The 19,454-nt window shown below is 39.4% G+C and overlaps 2 protein-coding genes across 2 annotated transcripts in view; both read right to left on the bottom strand.

Annotated features, from left to right (window-relative positions):
- Positions 1 to 19,454, bottom strand: part of LOC119720098 (protein FAM102A-like) — a 58,428-nt gene that overhangs the window by 19,804 nt on the left and 19,170 nt on the right. The window contains exon 2 of the mRNA XM_038189631.1: positions 15,567 to 15,687. Coding sequence (XP_038045559.1) covers positions 15,567 to 15,687 — 121 coding nt within the window. The remainder of the gene's footprint in view (positions 1 to 15,566; positions 15,688 to 19,454) is intronic.
- On the bottom strand, positions 399 to 4,686 carry LOC119720097. Its single transcript, XM_038189630.1, has 6 exons — positions 4,272 to 4,686; positions 3,362 to 3,549; positions 2,755 to 3,195; positions 1,596 to 1,934; positions 629 to 783; positions 399 to 525 (listed from the first exon to the last, which is right to left on the bottom strand). The coding sequence occupies exons 1-6, from the start codon at positions 4,678 to 4,680 to the stop codon at positions 501 to 503; spliced, it is 1,557 nt and encodes a 518-aa protein (XP_038045558.1). The 5' UTR covers positions 4,681 to 4,686; the 3' UTR covers positions 399 to 500.

Raw genomic sequence — 19,454 nt, 5'->3', positions numbered from 1 at the left:
ATGCTTGGAAGAAACAATCACGGCAAATCGGACCGGCGGCCGGGCGGGAATTTATTGTTAACGTGCCATTTTTTTTCACGAAAGGTAAACTTACAATTTCTGATTCAAGAAGAGAGATTAGCGAAATCCACAAGTACACTCCCTACACCTCATCCCCCAAATTTAATATCAAATTCACACTGAACTTGAAGACCACAAATTTGAAAGGGAAAAAATGGAATTACGGTTTAAACCCGAAGGTTCTCATGCCTGTTCATAGTTCACCCTGAAAAACTTACTTGTATTTCGTGTCAACACTTGATACGGAGAACTCAACCTCATTTAGCACAAGACGTAGATCATCACACATGTCACAGTGTACGTTATGAGGATGACTGCAAGAGTCTTTAGTACTCAGTGCGTAAGTCCAACAGTGATCAGGACAAGGACTGTTTTCCTCAACATGGAGTTTGAAGTCAGATTTAAGGTATTGGCGGACGCTTCGGAGTCTAGATTTGTGCTCATCTACCCACGAACTTGAAAAGCCTGTAACAATAAAAGCAAAGCTTAGCAATTAGTTTTGTTTTACTCTAGATCCTCAGTATGGTCCTTACACTTGATCTTGATTCAATTGAGACTTTGGGCATACCAGTGAAAATGCAGCTGTTGATTGAGTGCGGTAGAAAACTCACCAAATTCACCAAGCAATCCTATCAATCTGTCCATTGCATCAAACCCTTCAGAGGCCTCGGCAGCAATATTATCCAGACCGGAGAGAGATTTCTTCTTGGCAGCAGCACAAACCTGTGAAAGAATCAATGCATCATGAAAATTTGAAACTCATTGACCAAAATGATGCTTTAAATGTCCAACCTACATGTATAGAAACAAAGAAAAAAAAAGATGACAGATTTTACAATTTGCCAGTAAAATACACTAATGCTCGTTCTTCACTTTTGCCGGATTTGCACCATTTATTCTTAAGTGTGTTAGCGCTGTGACACTTTGTGATTGTCATCTTCCCATTGTGACATTGCATATTATTGAATTTATTGTCATTTTCCCTCTTGTCTTTGTCTTGATGATTCCGTCTCTCTTCTTTGTTGTTTGTCCAGTTTTTTTTTCCCTGTCCATTTGTCTGTGTCATTTTCATAATGTCTGTAAAGCCCCGGCTTACCATTAACAGCCCCATACTTTCCCCTTATTTCTTATTGCTTTTTAATATATTTTATAGTCCATGTATTGACTTATTTTGTATGTCTTTACCTATTTGATGTATGGAATTGGAAAGTATGAAATAAATGTTTAAAGGGCTCATTTGAAGAAAAGCAAAAAAATCTGTATTTTTTTGTGCACAAACCAACCATGATGCAGCTTTGCCTTGAAATATCACATATTTGCTCATGAATATGTAAAATTCAATTTGCATAAAAACACAAAATTCAGAAACAAGTTTAAAAAAAACAAATTTGGCAATCAAAGGGTGAATTTTTGTCGTCAGATTGAAGACAGAGTTGTTTAAAGTCATAAAAAATCTTATTTCATAGCCCCTTTAATTGAATTGAATTGAATTTAAAAAATTCACTTACGAGGATTAAAAATTACACAATTCTCACCTGAGTGATACTGAACAGTGAGCTACGACCCAGTGGAGTGAATCCAGTCTCGTGACAGTAAACTTGATATAGATCAACAAGACGAGACACGACAACAGTTCGTACAACATTTGGGATTTCAATCTTTTCTCCTTGAGTGAGTTTCAGTCTCCTGGTCCCAAATGCAACGTCTTGAACAAACTCTGGGCGTGAGATGAATTGAATGAAGTGATCAACCTTGGTCTTTTGTAGTCTTGATCGTGTTATTGGCTCCAACTCCACAGGTTGCCCTCCACCACTTTCCTTGGCATGCTTTCTGGCTGCATCTATCCGGTATATGGTGAGCCCTGGAATCAGTTGCTGCAACAATGGAACAAGAATAAAAAAAATTGCATCATGTAATAATGTTTTTGCTGTAAATGCCAGATGCTGAGGATCTTGGCCGAGGGTGAATGTGCTGGTAACCTCTCCCCTCTTATTATTTGTAGTTTGAAAATTGTTATTGGAATTTTAATTGGAATGCTGTTATTTAACTTATGCTGTATTTTAATTGATTGTTTTTCTTCTTGATAATATTTAGCGTGTACTTTCTGTGAAATATATTTGTTGATTTATGTATATTTTGTAAAGCGCTTTGAGGCCTTGCATAAGGCGCTACACACATTTTTTTATTATTATTATTATTATAAACTACAAGGAAAACTCACAGGGTAAAGTTTTGGATACATTTTGGGTGAACAAAGAAGAATTGACAAGAGCGGGATTTGAACTTGCATCCTCTGTGTTGACCTGCCTGTGTTCTACCAACCAACTGAGCTACCTAGCCCTACGTTGGCGGTCTCCCTATTTACTGTCAATAAGATATTGTCAAAAATAGGGACAGCACTAACATACGGCTAAGGACAGCGCTAACATACATACTAAACTCAGTTAGTAGCATACCGGCATGTCAACCCGGACGTCGCAGGTTTAAGTACTGCTCAAGTCATCTTTTCTTTGTTTACTAAAAATGTATCGAAATTTCAATACAATACAATCAATTACAGTTAAAACCAGTATGAAAGGTCCCATGGTGACGGAAAGAAATTACATCAAACGATTTGTAAAATGTTTGTACATTGTATGTTGTCTTTGACAAAAATTATCGAAAAGTTCAAGGGGAAAATATACATTGTCTTACCAGTAGTCTTTGCTTTGTCATGTTACGGGCCAATATTGATAAAATCTGTCGCTTGGTACACCAGTTGTCTGCAGTTTGATAGCACTCGACTAGAGAACGGGTACTACTATCAAAATCTTGACCACTTTGTGATGATTCAGCAGTTGTTTCACCGATGGTAATCTTCATGAGCCCATCTTCTTGACCTGGTGCTAAACAATGAAGAACTAAACCAAAGGCTTCCTTTGCCTTCCTTCTATAATAACGGATGGTGCTATCAGATGCTTTGTCTAATGACAGATGAAGCTGCCCATCAACAGCAGACATTCCACCCTGAGTAAGGAAAGTGTTCAGGGATTGCAGCTTCACATTCTTTGGTCGGGGGGTTGGAGCCCAAGAAGAGTCAAGTGCACCTACATCCTGTGTTATATCTCCATTAGTTGATGAGGACTCGGATGTCTGCTAGAAATAATCATGAGAAAATAAAAACAGTGAGATGTGTGCTACATATAACAGGGTTGAAATACAAATTTATGTACTCAAAGAAGAGTGCTTACAATTCATCTGTGACAAACATGATAAATGAGATGCAATATGTCAAGGTCCATTCTTAGTTCACTCTCATTACCTCATGAACTGAAGTGCACTCTGTGTCGGTGGGTTGGAGAGATGGTACACCAGCCGGCGATGTGAAATCACTGGTTGTACACTGCTGCTCTACTTGTTCCTTAGAGAGCACATCGCTAGGTGGTAATTGTTCCGCTGTCTGGTGCGTAACTGCTTGTTTGTGCTTAGATAGACAACCTCTACAGATACCTGAAAGTCATATGAACAGTGAGAATTAAAGTGTTAAGGCCGCAGCAGGCTTAATATATTTTTTAAAGTAAAAGATATAAATAATAAAGCGGGGCGTATGTAACCAACAATATTGAGCAATAGATCCCTTGAACAAAACCCATCTCATAAATTCCCCACACCCCAAAAAAAAAGTTAATAAATAAACAAAAAATGAAAAATCTTCTTTATTTTAGATTGACTGTATTTAATTGCACTTATTACTTTTTCTTTTTCTGATGTGGCTGGCTCTGGAGGATTCGTATAAAAGGGGAAACAAATCTGAAATTGTTCTTATAAATGGTCTGATGAGTCACATCTCATGAATAAAAGTCAAAACAACTATGTAAGTGCAAAACAAATATTTGTTTCATTCCCCAAACTGCGCATGTTAAGTGCAGCTCCAACTTTCTTTATATACAAAAAAAATCAAAATCCAGTTCCGGCTAAATATCCACCATGTGTGTCCACTGCCGAAAACCATGTGTGTGGTCCAGAGCTGTGACAACCATGAAAACCAGTTTTAATTTTTCACACAATAATACATTTCACTGGTCCCAAGTCAACTGCATGATAAGGGATTTAATTGATATGACCTTCCCAGAAACAAAATCAGTTGATCAGAAATGGACCATGACCATGACTGATTCATCATTTCAGAAATGTGTTTTTGTTTGATTTCTGTCTTCTAATCTTAGTCTTACCTGTTCCAACTGTGACCAGGGTACCCCATCGATCAAACATCTCACGGCTAGTTGCTTTATTCACACCACGGAATGGTTTGCCTTTCCCTTTATGGAGTGGATGACAACATTTCCTTGATGAAGTCCAACTGAACCCTAACTTGTATCTATGCGCTGGACATATTGTCTTATCAGTGTATGCATCGACGTCGAACAAACCACATCGCAGGAGGATCAGTTTCCACTCGACATTCACATCATATGCAGCGACTTTCCACTTCTGCAAATGGCTCCGTATGTTTTTTGTGCATCGATTAAGTTGCACTGTATTTAGTTCGCGCGGATAAGAGGGATTGACACCACATTCGATGGCTTTGCTATACTCAAAATTACTAAAATCACATTGCAGCCGCACAGACGGCATGTCCATGGCCGCCATTTTGACGGTAATGTATGCGAGGGCGCCCCCTTTCGATACCGCGCGCTAAGTGGGTGGGCGGCAACAGGACGTTACCCTCCTACCGGATCAGTGCGCACCACCAAAGATATACCACTCACCCACCTACCCAATAGGTGAAGGCTGCAAAATGTAGATTTTGTTACGCTCTTACAACAATTCTTGCAAAATGTCAATTAAGGGCAACCAATTGCACTCGGAACTGTCTAGGGGGCTATGTAGGTTTGGTCATGAAAATCAGGAATTTTTCAACTTTATTGACCGTGAGCAAACAAAAACAAGAAGAGCTGACAGCTTTTTTATTTTTTATTATTGTAGTCGAATATCTGAACTATATTTCCTTCAAGTTTGTTGACTCTCAGCCCTGCATTAATTAAGTTATGGTTTACCGCGTAAAGGACTTCATTTCGTAATAGAGCTGATACGTGTTTTTCTTACGCCTATATCTCCGAAGTGAATGCTTGCACATCAAAGATTTATATTTTATCGTTTAGAGGAGATTAAACCCTTTCTTTTGATATGTAGGTCGACAGTAAACGACTTAGTTTAAGGGTTTAAACGAGGCTATAACTTTACACCAGAAACAACACAAATTTACTCCCCGGAAGTCACCCTTTTTGCTCAAAATTGTCGGTGCCCCGTACTCGGCCACCGTGTGATTATTTATCGAGCTACTCCACCGAGTGGTATCGTCTCAGGTGGGGATCAAATGGCCAAGATTTGAACTTAATTCGCTGACCCCCCACCTTGTCGATTTTTCAGGATTTTGCATGGTCTTCTCATAAACGCACACTTAAGTGGGAACAACCGTTTTAAATGCGGGCATGATGAGTCCCGGCCCCCTATTTTTAATGGATGCCATGCCCCTAAAAAGGTGAATTTGCAATGGCGCCACATCTAAAACATTTTCTGACATGAATAGGAACATCTGTGCCAAGTTTCACGCTTTTATGCAAAAGTGCACAATTTATCGATATTTTGTCACATATCTGCTGGACTATCTATAGCATTTTCTAGTTAAAAAAATGTAGGAACATAGACTGTCACTACTTTCAAATGTGGGTCAAATTATGTTTTTCAATTGTGAAGTTCACAGACTATGAGCCACATAAAGGGTTATAAAAAGTTTATGTGTCAATGTGTACAATGACCCAGTGAGTTGAGAAAGAGACTGCATTATTGTGACCGTCACATTTTGGGGCAATATTGGGTGCATCCAAAGTGCAGCCTTTTCCCCCAACAATCCTCAGTGGTTCTATTCATCACACAGTGACCCAAATGGCAGTCAAGTTTCCAACTCTCATGTATTATTCAAGCCTGCCCCTGGGAAGGCAAGGTGGCCGCATGCATCATTCATTCCCCTACATCACACTAGTATAATCTAGGGCATTCCTATAACCCTGGCTCTTAAATTTTAAATGAACAAACAGCCAGAGAAACGTGTGCATTTGTTGCAAATTTGCTTGATAAAAACCTGAACCTTCCCTAAAACGTTGAGATTTTTAAGACAAATTCATGTAAGTCTAAATCAACAGCTCCTGGATAATTTTCACTGTCTAAAAGTGGCTCTATGCTTCTGAATTAAAAGCATTAAACAACTCCACAAGAAAAAGATTTAGATTTAATATATTTAGCATATGACAGGACATTCAAATGAATGTATTTTTCACCTTCATAACCTTACAGACTTCTGCCATGAAGTCTCAGGGTCACAGAAAGTAGGACAAATTGGTGCAGAGACCAGGTCCCTGAAAGGTAGGCCGATTTGAGTATCAAAAAAATGCCTGCCGTTCTGACAGGTAGGCCTTGGCTCCAGCCAGACAGAATGGAATTTATGATGGATTGCTGCAGACAACAAATATGAAAGCAATTTGACCCTATTTGTATTAGATTATCGGTTATTTACGAATGGAAACACTTCCAACAAACAGGAGAATGAATTGAAACTCTTGTTCGTCTGTCACAAAAGGCAACCATTTTTTTTAGTTCTGTGATATACAGTTTCCATGATTTATACATGTAACTCTGGGGTTAATTCTACCCAAAGCTGCAATAAGCGCAGTAACTAATCTACAGGAATGCAGGCAGAACCTGTAATTTTTGTAAGCGTATGACAAATGATCAGTTTTGCTATTCTGCTGCAGGTCATCTTGGGGTATGCATTCACTATAGACAGTAATTCCAAAATGAGACAAATCGTGCACTGGTACTTGAGCATCTCTGGTTTTTGTTCCATCTTTTGTGACCTTTGCAGTTTTCTGGTTTCTCTAATACAAAAAGATTACCAAAATGTTCCCATCATGGTCTACTGCTATGGTTTGCAACATGAACAGTCTACAGATCATGTCTGGCTCTCATGCAAGTGATAACTGATCGATTAAATGATAATAAAACCTCCAACAACAGACTGCATGTCAATATTACATGTGTGTACAAGGTAATGTGTACAGTACCGGTACATGTGCCATGTATGTACAATTACGCATCCATTGCTATGCAAAATCTTGATAGTGCTGTACTCTATCAACACGTACATTTTATTTATATCAAAACTGAATGCTTGGAATAGATACATTCTGTACATACCGTAATGTAACATGTCTAAATCACATACATGTATACCCTTCCTTGTCATTTGGCAGGGTTCACTTCTTCCTTTTTCACACTAGAGCTTCTCAACTCGGGTTGGACTCAAAGCTGGGCGAACCCAGTGCCCCCCCCCCCCCCCTCGGGTTGAGTTTTTATTCGTCAACCCCGCATCGTTTAACATTTGTTTCTTGCAAACCGAGCTTATTTCGCTCGTTTACCACTGTTTTGAAACCTGGCAAGAATTTCAACTCGGGTTTAAAATCTCAACCCAGGTCTAACGCAGGGTTGAGTTCAACCAACCTGGGGTGAAATCAATGTCGGGGTTGACGCAGGGTTGGCGCAGGGTTGAAATTTTTCAAGTGTAAAACCCTGCATGTTTTCAACCCTGCATCAACCCTCTGTCAACCCGAGATTTGTTTGGTGTGAAAAGGCATACTCCCATCAACATGATTGATGCCATTCATGTGGCAGGGTTACTATAGAAGGCAACAGTTACAGTTTCAACCCCCATCTCTTCCATCTTTCCGTCCTTCCTCAGGGTCACGGTGACCCCAGAGTGAACCCCAATCGTGAACAGCAAGCTAACCCCAGCTACATACATGTACATCATACATGCGTGAATGCAAACTGACAGGTACATGAATAGTGTAAGTACATGTATGTATAGTACAGGTGGCTACTGCCTAGTCAGCACAGAAAATCATATGAAGTGGGCAAACCATTTCACATCATATTGCTTGATATCCTTTTAGCTAACCCTAACCTTCCCAAATCCTCCAAAATCCTCTTTGCAAAATGGAGGATTTTGCAGGATTGAGGCTACATGGCAAAAGTGTGTTGCCGATTTCGGAGGATGGACTGTGTCAAGGTCTTGGGCAGGACTTGTGCTGTTTATGCTCAGGCCTATAAATAGGCCTATAAATACTTGCAATCCTCCGCACTGCTCCAGGATGTCACTGACTTTGCCTCAACATACATGACATATTGACAGTGATTGCCGGAGGATTCCCTCCAAAGACCACATCAACAAGAACTAACAGACGATTTTGCAGGATTCAGGCTGTGTGCTATTTTTACATGAGGTTACATCCTAGTAAAAATGCCAAGGCAGTTGGGGATTTATAATTAAGGTGCCCATGCTTAGGATTTAAATAACACACAGAAGTCCCATATTAATATGACAATTTGTTTTCTCATTTGCACTAATAAAGCAATTGTTTTTCCAAGGAGCCAATATCAAAAGATTATGAATTCATCCAAATGTTACGCAAAACCAGATGTTACACATACATGTATGCCATAAACAGTGGTAAATACTACCCTATAAAAAAACTAGAGTCTACTGGGAGACTAATGCAAATTACTGCACGAAAGGTCAATGTAAGTTACAGCAGCACATGTATTAAATATTTTAAAAGCACTGCTCTGCATATGTTGCAACATTCCTCAATGTCTGCCAAACCTGAGCTGATATAAGGTTAAAGATCTAACACGTTCACTCTGTCTGACCTTGTTGAACTTTGTTTTGTTTGGACATCCTGCCTGCACTTTTGCACCCAGAATGACCTGTATTTTGTACAGGTCTGATAAGTAAACACAGTCAGAAACAAAGAGATGAATCAATTATCCTGGTACGGTGCTGTCATTGAGTTTGGAAATGAATAAATGAAGGCTACACTTATCACATGATATTTTCTGGCAGCCATATGTTAGCAGCCATGTTGGATAAAAGCTTATCTTGGCACTGTATCAAGTGTTATATTATCAGACTGTGGCCTTTTTAGATTCAACTTGATCTTGTCTGTAGAAGTAGTTTAATTACTGTTTTTCATTTCTACCAGTTCATACATGTACACATGTAAATGTACATGTTGTACATGTATGTTCATCTGGAAAATAATAAAAGCAGTGATATAGGTTCTGGATAGTTGATGATATTTGATAGTTTGGGATCTGCCATTGCATTGTGTGTTATTGCCACCCCATGGTTCACCCTACGTGCATACGGTACCTCACAATATTCTGAGCATGAAAACAGATGTGCATGAGAGATGACGTATAAACACAATGGCAACTACGGCATCTGAAGGATGTCTGATCATCAGTAGATTATTTTGTGTGACATTGAGCAGATTGAACTATAAATGCCGGTCTGATCATTTCAGTTGGGAAGTATTTGATATCAGTTTCCTATCTGACAAAATGACCTACACACATGTATGATATGCTTCCTACCCTTTCAATTGAAATGTAGTCAATTCAGACACGTAGTTTCGCTTATTAAGTGGACTGTGCAAATGAGAGCACAATAAATACAGTGGCAGAACAAGGGGAGTGTGGGAGGCGTCCCCACCCCACCCCACCCGGCAGTGACCAAAATTGTGTTGAATGAGGCCATTTTCACTTGAGAGAGCCCCCCCCCCCCCACTCTGGATCCACCCTTGAAATACATTTAAAGGGAATATACTTGCTTTTGCTGTAATTTTCAGAAACGGATGAATTTGGGGGGTTGGAAATATACAATGTATAGCAAATATTGTTACACTGACTTTTTTGACGTTTTGGGTTCGTAGATGCTATAAAAACCAAGAAAAACAATCATTTTTCTGTGTTTGGTTCCCTGACTCCATTTAAAATGAAACGGAGCAATTTATAGACGTTGGGGAATTGTAAGGTCAGGGAACCAGTCTAGCTGGCTTGTACCCGTTCGAGGTGTGTAATCGATCGCAAACAACAAACTAAAATGGTTACTTGGGGCCAGCATTTGAAATAAGCGAGTTTTTTCCAACGCTGGTCGGCCGACCATGGTTGGAATTTGATACAAAAATACCACTTTTCTTGAAAATGACTGTGTTCCAGGTGCCATGATTTTACAGGATGCTTTAGACCGTCATTCACTAACCGTCCAGCAACGTATTTCAAAACAATTTGGTAGTTTTATTTTTTGATGTTTGCAAATGTTGTATTTTCCCTTTAAAGCATGTGAAGAATACTTCACTGGTTCACATGCAGAGTTCAGAACCACTGCTCAAAATCCAAATTGATAGTGTTGAGGAAGCACTTGTGCACTGAGTCCATAATAAATGTACCGGTATGCAGTTAAAATGGATAACTATTATGACAACATCTTTTATCTTCAAGCACACTTGTATCCTCGATCCTGATTGGTCGATCCATGGCAACAACAGTGTGATATGAGGCTGTATTGCACGGTCCATATCGCACCCTGCGTATTGCGCTATTCCAAGATGTGAGCGACATTCCAGCTGCATGCGCTGAACTGCTGAAATGTTCGTGTAAAACGTGCTCATTCCAACTATACTGCGCGCCAAGTTTGCTTGAAGATAGATTCGTTATCACGCTCGCGCTCGTGGAACACGGAACATGTAGTGCGTCTGTGTCCCACATAACACAGACGCACTACATTATTCCGTGTTCCACTCGCGCTCGCCGCGGGATAACTTATAATGTATACATACATGTACATTTCTGTGTAGATGTCAATGTCAGCTCTGTGAAATGATACATACCACAAGAGGAGAAAAATATATTGGGTTGGTTTTTTTTAGTTTTAAATTGAAACTGTAAGTCAACAACACAATTGTGTTCTACAGCACCCAGTGACGCAATTGCAAATGCAGCGCAGAGGGTCAAGTACCAAGTTGACATCTCCGGCTCCACATTCACCAGATATTCGTAGTCATCAACCATAAATGCTAGTTTTGTAAGTGGGACTTGAGAATCAGAGGTCTCCAAAAAGATCTCCACTGTACATGCATATATATAACAACAAGGTTGTTTTCAGTGTGAAATGCCTACAGGGGGGACAGCTAAGGACAAACTAACCAGGGATCTCTGACATTGATGAGAAGTGCCTGCTCCGATAATGACCTGCCTAAGGGACAGGCAGTTGTGAATTGAAGAGGCTGTGCTGACACCCGAGCAATCTCTGAAACTTCTCCACTGAGAGAAGGAATCAGACCGAGAAATACAAAAAAAAAACATGGCCTTTGCATCTCAAGCTCCTGGACTGCCTGGATGCTCCATCATTGCAATATGTACACTACCAATACCTAGGGGTGAGATGGTCTGATTTCATCACCAACGAGGCCATCTCTAAGAAAACCAGGCTGGAGGATATTCGCTGCATTTTCACAGCGTCACTCCATCTTCGGGCACATTCGTCGACTCCCTAGCAACACCCCAGCACACCCGCCCTCAAGCTGGCCGTTGATGCATCTACAGGAGTCGAGCCTGATTTTGGTTGGTCTCGACCACGCGGCCGTCCCCGAAATACCTGGGTGCGACAGCTTGAGGCTGACCATGCTCTGTTAGCCCCTGCCCTGTGGCTCATCTCGACTGATTGGTTGGCGTGGGTGGCTCAACATCCCATAGCTGGATTTGGAGACTGATGATGATGATGATACCCTGATGAACACTTACATGTACATGTACATGAATGTTGTTTTGCTGTGAGCTACACGTACATGTACGCCCACGTTTGATTATGGTGTAAATCGAGGATTTTCTTTTGTTCCTCTTCCCTTTTCCTTTGTTTGTAGTTTAACTTTTTAGCAACAGGTCTCATTGGTTTTGTTCACGTTTTCTAATCGAGGTTGTCCTCGATTTGGTTCCTGTCCTCGATTCACCTATGTTGTTGCACGTGTTTGTTATTGATTTACACCATAAACAAACGCTGCCCTACTTGTTTTTAACTAAGGTATAGGTGCTTTAAGGTTAGCCAGCTCCTCGTAAGGGATTCTCCTCTTCAGCGCAAGCAACTTCGATTATAGTGTAGATGTGAATGGTGCATTTATAGCCAGGATGTACATGGACATCTTTCAGGCCGCTGAGGTCTTGGCTATTACCAACTAAATCTGCCATTGTTAAATAATCTTGAAACAATCCATTAACGGAATGTTAGCACTTTGTGGGAGGTAAATACATTTGTACATGTAATGATAAGAACTGAGCTTGAATGTTGTCGGCAGTACAGAGGGATTATAAATTTATTGTTAAAGAGGTATCACAAGTATGAGTTAATGTGAAGAATATATTGAGATTCAGTCTGTATCCTGCTGGATAGAAATAACTGGCTTTTTTATTGATAGGAAAGTCAGACACCATTTCCAAATTACAATATAGGCTTTGAGCTTTGCTCATATTTCCAAATACATGTAGATTCAAAATAAAGGGGTAGGGAAATTATAAAAAGTACCCAGGGATGGAGTGTCGGTCCCCTCCCCTCTCCTCCCCCCAAAAAACAAGGTTTTTGTAAAAAGAAAGAATCAACAAGCTCCTAATTTCTTTTCACATTTTCGTGAACTAATGTTCCCTTTTCTTCATTTTTAAAATCTGAAAACTAAATTGGACCAATTAACAGAAATATACTAAATGCACCCATTCCAATGTGTGGCTGACCAGTTGTTTTGAATGTTGCAGAGAAATGTTGCTCATAAGCATTGTGTTTCTAGTAGATTGTTGACTAAAACCCACATTCCCCCACAGTTCAAACGATACACATATTTTTTTAGAGCACAGATCCACATAATGTGTTATCACTCTGTGTGGTTCTGTAAAGCCTCGCTGACACACATATCAGGAGCCGCGGGGTAACTATAGATGCCTCGGAGAGAGGTGAAGTGCCTGACATTTGGAAACCGATGGAGGGTGGCTTTGACGTGCCAACCTGTTCAGCCTTGCATGAAGGGCAAATGGAGTGATTAAATGAGGCTTTGGCACTAGTGCGATTCACGCTGAAGCAGAAACATGTTAAGCTGTTTGCAACGACTGTGGAAAAGCAAGATTGGCAGGGCAGGGCATGGAATGGGTGGCGACCTTTTCAAAACAATTTTTTACTGTGTAAAAACAAAACGTCTGTCACTTCATTTCTGATTCCTCCAATTGCTTTTTTTAAATTTAAAATAAGTGTTTTACATCTCTCAACAATAAGAGCCAATGAGCGGATATATTCAAATGTTTAAATGACAAAAGTATACAAATGCATGACTGGGACATGGTCTCCATATGTGCACATGTATGTATGAGCTGACCTAATCTCAATAAGTGTGCAAATTAGCATTCTTAATACCACATGTAGTCATGTACATGTACATGTACATACGTTGTACATTACAGTGCATGTTCAAACAAAACGCTATGTACCGGTGCGGTATATCATGGAGCTATTAATGGGTAAATGAACCAGTACAAGTAATGCATGTTGTGGTTGTACTATGTGCTGGGATGCGAAAGCCTTCAATTTTCAAACACAGTTGATCAGAAACAGTCTGTTCAATTAATAAAAATCATAACTACATGTAAGTCTCATGTTCACACGGGCACAAAGCCACATGTACGATGCTGGAAGCAAAAATGTATTAGATACATTGCCACAGTAGCTGATATGGTGTCACGTACATTTTTGTACATGTATCGTACTTCAAGCACAGCCAAAATGGTCGGAAATGCTGAAAGTTCATTCGCCTTTGAGTGAGGCTTATATTACATGCATGCATGGAAGACCGAACCGTATTATGTCAACACAGTTCTGACTTGAACCTGTAGCACTCTGTCAAGTATCTCTATCGTAATTATGGTGGAGCCATACAGTATCTGAAATCTTGCCCTTTGACCCTTTACTCATGAGCTTTGACCCTTTTGCTCCTATCATCTGCAGAACATCTTTGTACGTGTAGAGCTACGCATGTATTGTCCGGCCATATGGCAAAATAATTTCCACAATAGCCAACCCTTCTTTGTTCACTGTACCGGTACGCATGTACATGACACTGACCCGTAACCGTAAGAGTTTTTTTTTTTTACTAATCTAGTAAAATAATTTTTTCGGGGTTTTTTTTCCCTCTAAAATATTTCAATGAAGAAATACAATTTTGTGGAATAACATGTACAGTACATGCACAGGTACAGGTAGGTCATTGGGCAGTGCAAAAGCATTCACAGTTTTTATTTGTGCTTGTATGATGGGCTAAAAAAAATATAAATATAGGCCTAAATAGACACTTTCCAGTAGCGTTATGTTGTATCACTTCAACCCTTGGTTACGTGGAAACTGTCACGAAAAAGACATTCAAACCTTATACTCAGCTGTTTCCTACTACTCCGGACCCAATGATGTCAGGACCAGGAAGTATGAATTCGTCATAAGGATTTCAATTTTAATATAAAATTATGACAACATTAGTGTAAGGCCCTTTCAGTTTCTAGTGAAGAGCAAATTTGATCAGAGGTGAGTAACAAGGATGTCGAGTTTGTTCTCATACTAGGATATGACACATAGTCACATACACAGACAATTCAATATATTCTGATGTAGTTTTCCACTTAAAAAAATGTTGGAACAGGATATAAATGTGTAAGGGTATGGAACAATGTTAATGTATGGAACGGCCTGCCAGATAAAATTGTGGGTCATCCTAAGAACAGGAACCAAGACATACAGCTCAAGGACACATAACTTTCTTAATAATTAATTGTTAATGTAATTTTTCTTCATACACAATGTATAATGTTATCATTACTGCACTTTGTTATCCTTCTTTTGGTTCCTTTTGGTACAAGTGGGCGCTGTTTTTTTTTTCAGTGCTAAGGCCCCCCCCCCCCCAAAAAAAATAGTTCTGCTCCCGGTTTCCCTACCTACCCTATTCTGATGACAGCCCCTACCCTAATTTTTTGTGGGAAAAATGAGGAAAAAAACAATCAATTTCTAAGTTTTACCATTGACTACATGCAGGAAGTACACACAAAAACATGGCCAAAAAAGAAAAAATTCCCGTCCTACCGGTACCCTATTTTAGAATGCCATGCAATCGGAAGCAGAACTTTTTTTTTTTTGCTTAATCCGTAAAAAAAAATCAAAATATATACACACGTATATGTAAAATCAAAAATGTCCTATTTAAAGCCAAAACATTTATAATATTCGCCACAAAAAAGGAAGCCGACATAAACTGTTACCTTAAATTGTAACCTTGTAACGGCAAGGTAACCAAATATTTTCAGCAGAGTTCAATCTTGAAAACAATATGTCTCCGTTTTCATGGGGAAAAAAGGGTATAATATTTAAACAAGATTCATTTATGTCAAATTCAACATGCCGGTCACTTTGGGAATACGAGAAAAATGGATGATCAAATATTGCTAAAATCCCATGGTGTCTGTTGTCGGTAACTGTAAATCTCTCGCTCTTCTGGCCAGTGACATTTACAGATTTTGATATGCATTTAACATGTGATTCTCTAGATACGAACCTTTCGGACGGACACGCGGCAATGGCAAGGCTCCAGGATCCCCGTGGATGCATTAGCGCTCATCCGACAGGTGAAGCTGAGCGTGGCTCCCCATTTCACTGAATGGTCCGACACCTCCTCCCTGAATTCAAGCCAAAAAAAAATTGAAAAATGATAATAAATTATATACTTAGTGCACAACAACATTTTATTATTTTGGTACCTATTTTGGAACACACAGGGAATCTCCAAAACCCCATACGAATAAATTTACAAAACAGTAATGAAAACAGTGATACCTACGAATGAATGATTAAAATAAAAAATATCAAAAAAATTTAAAAATAAGAAAAATACAAATGGCCTCTTCAAGTTCAAAAGGACAGAGTTTTGAAGACAGTTTCTTGAAACCATCAAAATCGATCAAATGTTACGAAATACATGTATCTATGTGTACATGCATGAAGCAGAAATCAGCCCTGAACTTCAAAAACAAAAGTCCTGAACTTTTCCGGAATATCTAAAGTGTTCTTAAAAATAAAAACAAAACAAATTATTTCCATTTTAAGAATAAGGCTGCATCCGAATCAATTGTCTAGAGCTAGGTCTAGGTCTGCGCCCATTGAAAATACGCGGGGACGCGCTGACAATAGACGTAGCCGTAGCTCTGGAAGCCCGTTTCGGACACAGCCTTACTTATTTTGTTTATGTTTCAACATAATCTTTCTCTACGGTCATATACAAAATTTAAACACAGAACATTCTCCTCGTACATGACTTTTTACACTCTTCTGGGCATTTCGTCTGTGTACTTTGTAACCATAGCTGTATTAACTCTGTCCAAAATATGCTTAAAGCCTAAAACCATTCCTACAACCTTGACGGAAAGGCCACCAACATACTTTCACTTTCAGCCTCGTAGCTGGGGAGTGCTTTCTAGGGGATATATCTACGGTATGCAGGGTGCTGTAAGAATTGACTCCAAATTAACCAATTACATATTACTGTGCATGGGGCAGTTGTCACACATTGTACATGTGTATCCCACTTGTGTGAATTCAAGTAGTTTGCCTACTGAAATGTCAGAAAGTTGAAAAGCTTCCACCTGCTTTAATATATGTATCTGCTAGAAATATTTGGGAGTGTTTACAAACAATCCCAAGGACAAGGCGTGTCCACTTGTGATGTTTGGATTAACGAAACAACCTTGCCACTGTTCCCTAGAGATTCTTAGCATTGTTGCCATATAAAAACAAGCTGTGAAAATAAAAAACATTCTCACTGATAAAAACAATTACGAAGAAAGCAATTCACTGATTTTTTTCTTTCGATAGCACTTCAAAAGAATTGACAAATTAACAATCCATTTATTTCTTAAACAGAATTTACTTCAAACATAGCCCAAAATGTAAGCAAATTGACTAGTATTTCCACTTCCCCAAAACAGAATTTACTTCAAACATAGCCCAAACTGTACAAATTGAAAAGTATTTCCGCTTTCAGGAGAGGCCACGATTTCATTTCCAAATGAATTGGTGAATAAGTAATGCATAAAGTACACATATTTATTTTGTACAGCATCGGAGATGACCATAAGTTTACAGAAAGGGCTAAATATACTTTGCATGAATCATCTAGAGACAACCGAAGTTTGGAAATCCCCTCGATAAGTTCAGCAGAAAGGAACGTTATTGCACTCAACACAATGGAATGTCATAAAAGTTGGTTTCTTTGTCAGCATCGGTAATAATTCAACCGTGAAGTGTCTCTTTTGTACGGTGAACCTCAAAAGTTTTGACACTGGGTTTTAATGTGATGCTTTTTATAGGGCCTGAGAAATCAACGGGAATGACTCGTTAAAAATGTCTGGAGCAGGTTACTGGAATGCACATTCTGCGCAGCTTGGAATGCACTCTGTGACGCATTCAAATGTCAACGACTCTAGCAAAGAGGGGTTGGGGTGTTGGTGCCTCAGCTCTGGGGTCAAACAAGGTCAAGTCTGCTGTCAAAGATCAGCCTTGCTGGAGGAAATTTACTTGTAACTTTACATGTGTAAAACACACATGTAGGTTGTTAGGTTGGCATTTTTTTATTTTGTGAAGGGGTAAAAGTGACAGAGTGGAGGGCCTTGGTATCTCATCACGCATGTGATTGTTTCCAATGACAGATTGTTTTATCAGAAACAACTGGAGGACCATGGGAGGACGGAATTTTACCATGAAGGAATATTAAACAAATACTAGTACTCCTCCATGATTGCACCGTTCAGGTGTAGGGTTGAGTTGAGGCCTGTATTGGATTTGGAACTTATGCTTAGGTGCAGGAAAAATGGAGGGTGAGGCTGTGCATGTGCCAATTCCCCCTCCCCCCCCCCCCCCCCAAGTTCGCTATAGAAACTGAAAAACGATGTTGGCCTGACTTCTGGGACATACATAGGTCGATACATGTACATGTAATGTTCATCCATACAGCGTACCGTACTGTAGATATTACTTGTACTGTATGTACTGCATGGTGTCTGCAAATGCCACATGTCCATTGGTATTCAGTGATATGAAAAGCGAAACAGGATTTTTTTTTTTTTTTACAAATACATGTATACGTGTGTACATTCAGCTGGATTTACGTAGGTTGTGCACTAAGAATGGATATTTTGAGTACATTTTGTACAAACACTGTGTGCTGATCCCCGTGATGATGCAATGTGAAAAGGCAAATAAATATACAGGTACCTTCCCATTAACAAGACACCTTTGACCCAACAATCCTTTAATCACTTCATCTCGTGACAGTTGGCAAACTTTCAGTTTTGTTGTTCAAATGACTGCAATGTGCGTGTACAGAGACTACTCATCCAATAATCAATAGTTGCATAATACTTCTGCAATGTGCACTGAGCTATACTGGTTCCTTTCCCAACAATTGTTACCCTTGATGATGTTACAGTTTGTTACAGGAAATAATATGCAGAATTCAAAGCCTGGTTTATTTGCACAGAAAGTTCCGTTCCCCTCTGGTAAACACAGAGCAGGCAGAAATTAAATACAAAGCAAAACATTGAGTAAACAGAATTAATGTTTAGTTCAGCAAATTGTGAATTCACATGTAGGCTTACTGCGTGTACCGGTACATGTACATGTGCATGAACAGCAGTGGTCCTTTGCCCAAGTTTGGTTTCATCATACACGGTCAGTTAATGATGCACCTTGAATGAGAAACTTGTCAAAAATTTGAATATTTTCAAATTTGTATGTACAAAGAAAAAATTATGTCATAAAATGTCTGTGCTGAAAATGGAAGAAGAAATGTGATTTTTACAAAATTATGTAGAAATTCGTAACTTAAGGAGAATCATAACAGTATCCCACAACAAGTGTTACTTAAAGAGACCCAAACTCCAGTAATCAACAGAAGCAAGTTGAGCAAAAAAACTGCATTCTGTGCACAGATCAACAAGATACGAAAGAAACTGCCCATTACCCACTGTTTGAATGGTTGAGTTGGAAAAAGTTTTACGAAATTGAAAACTCAACCGCGCCATGTGTATATGTACAATGTACAGATGTATCATGCAAAAATTAAGTTGACCACGTCCAAAAAAAAAATTCCGAAAAAATTTCTTTGTTAAATGTTCCGTTACCTATATGTACAAATGTACACGTATTTCATAAAGCAATCTGCTTGATAGGTACCCAGGGGGGACTCCAGGTTAAACACACATAATAAGCATGGATACCGCACCAGTTTAATAGCAACCCCACCCAACACGTTGCAGCCAACGCTGGCCTTTTGTTACGTCCAGAAGCCACTCACAATATGGTCACTAATAGCCTTTGTGGCAATCTCTCTGCGTTAAACTAAGCATATTGAGAACCCCAAGGGGTAATTTTTTCCAGTCTTTGTGTGTGA

Source organism: Patiria miniata, unplaced genomic scaffold (assembly GCF_015706575.1).
Source record: "Patiria miniata isolate m_02_andy unplaced genomic scaffold, ASM1570657v1 HiC_scaffold_9, whole genome shotgun sequence".
Lineage (NCBI taxonomy): Eukaryota > Metazoa > Echinodermata > Asteroidea > Valvatida > Asterinidae > Patiria > Patiria miniata.
This window is presented reverse-complemented; position numbering and strand designations above follow the sequence as displayed.

Excerpts from the sequence above, each read along its gene's own strand:
- LOC119720097 (XM_038189630.1), bottom strand. The coding sequence starts at position 4,680 with ATGGACATGCCGTCTGTGCGGCTGCAATGTGATTTTAGTAATTTTGAG. Across the intron at positions 3,550-4,271 it reads CCTGGTCACAGTTGGAACAG|GTATCTGTAGAGGTTGTCTA; the intron begins GTAAGACTAAGA and ends TATGACTTTCAG. Across the intron at positions 526-628 it reads CAACAGCTGCATTTTCACTG|GCTTTTCAAGTTCGTGGGTA; the intron begins GTATGCCCAAAG and ends TTATTGTTACAG.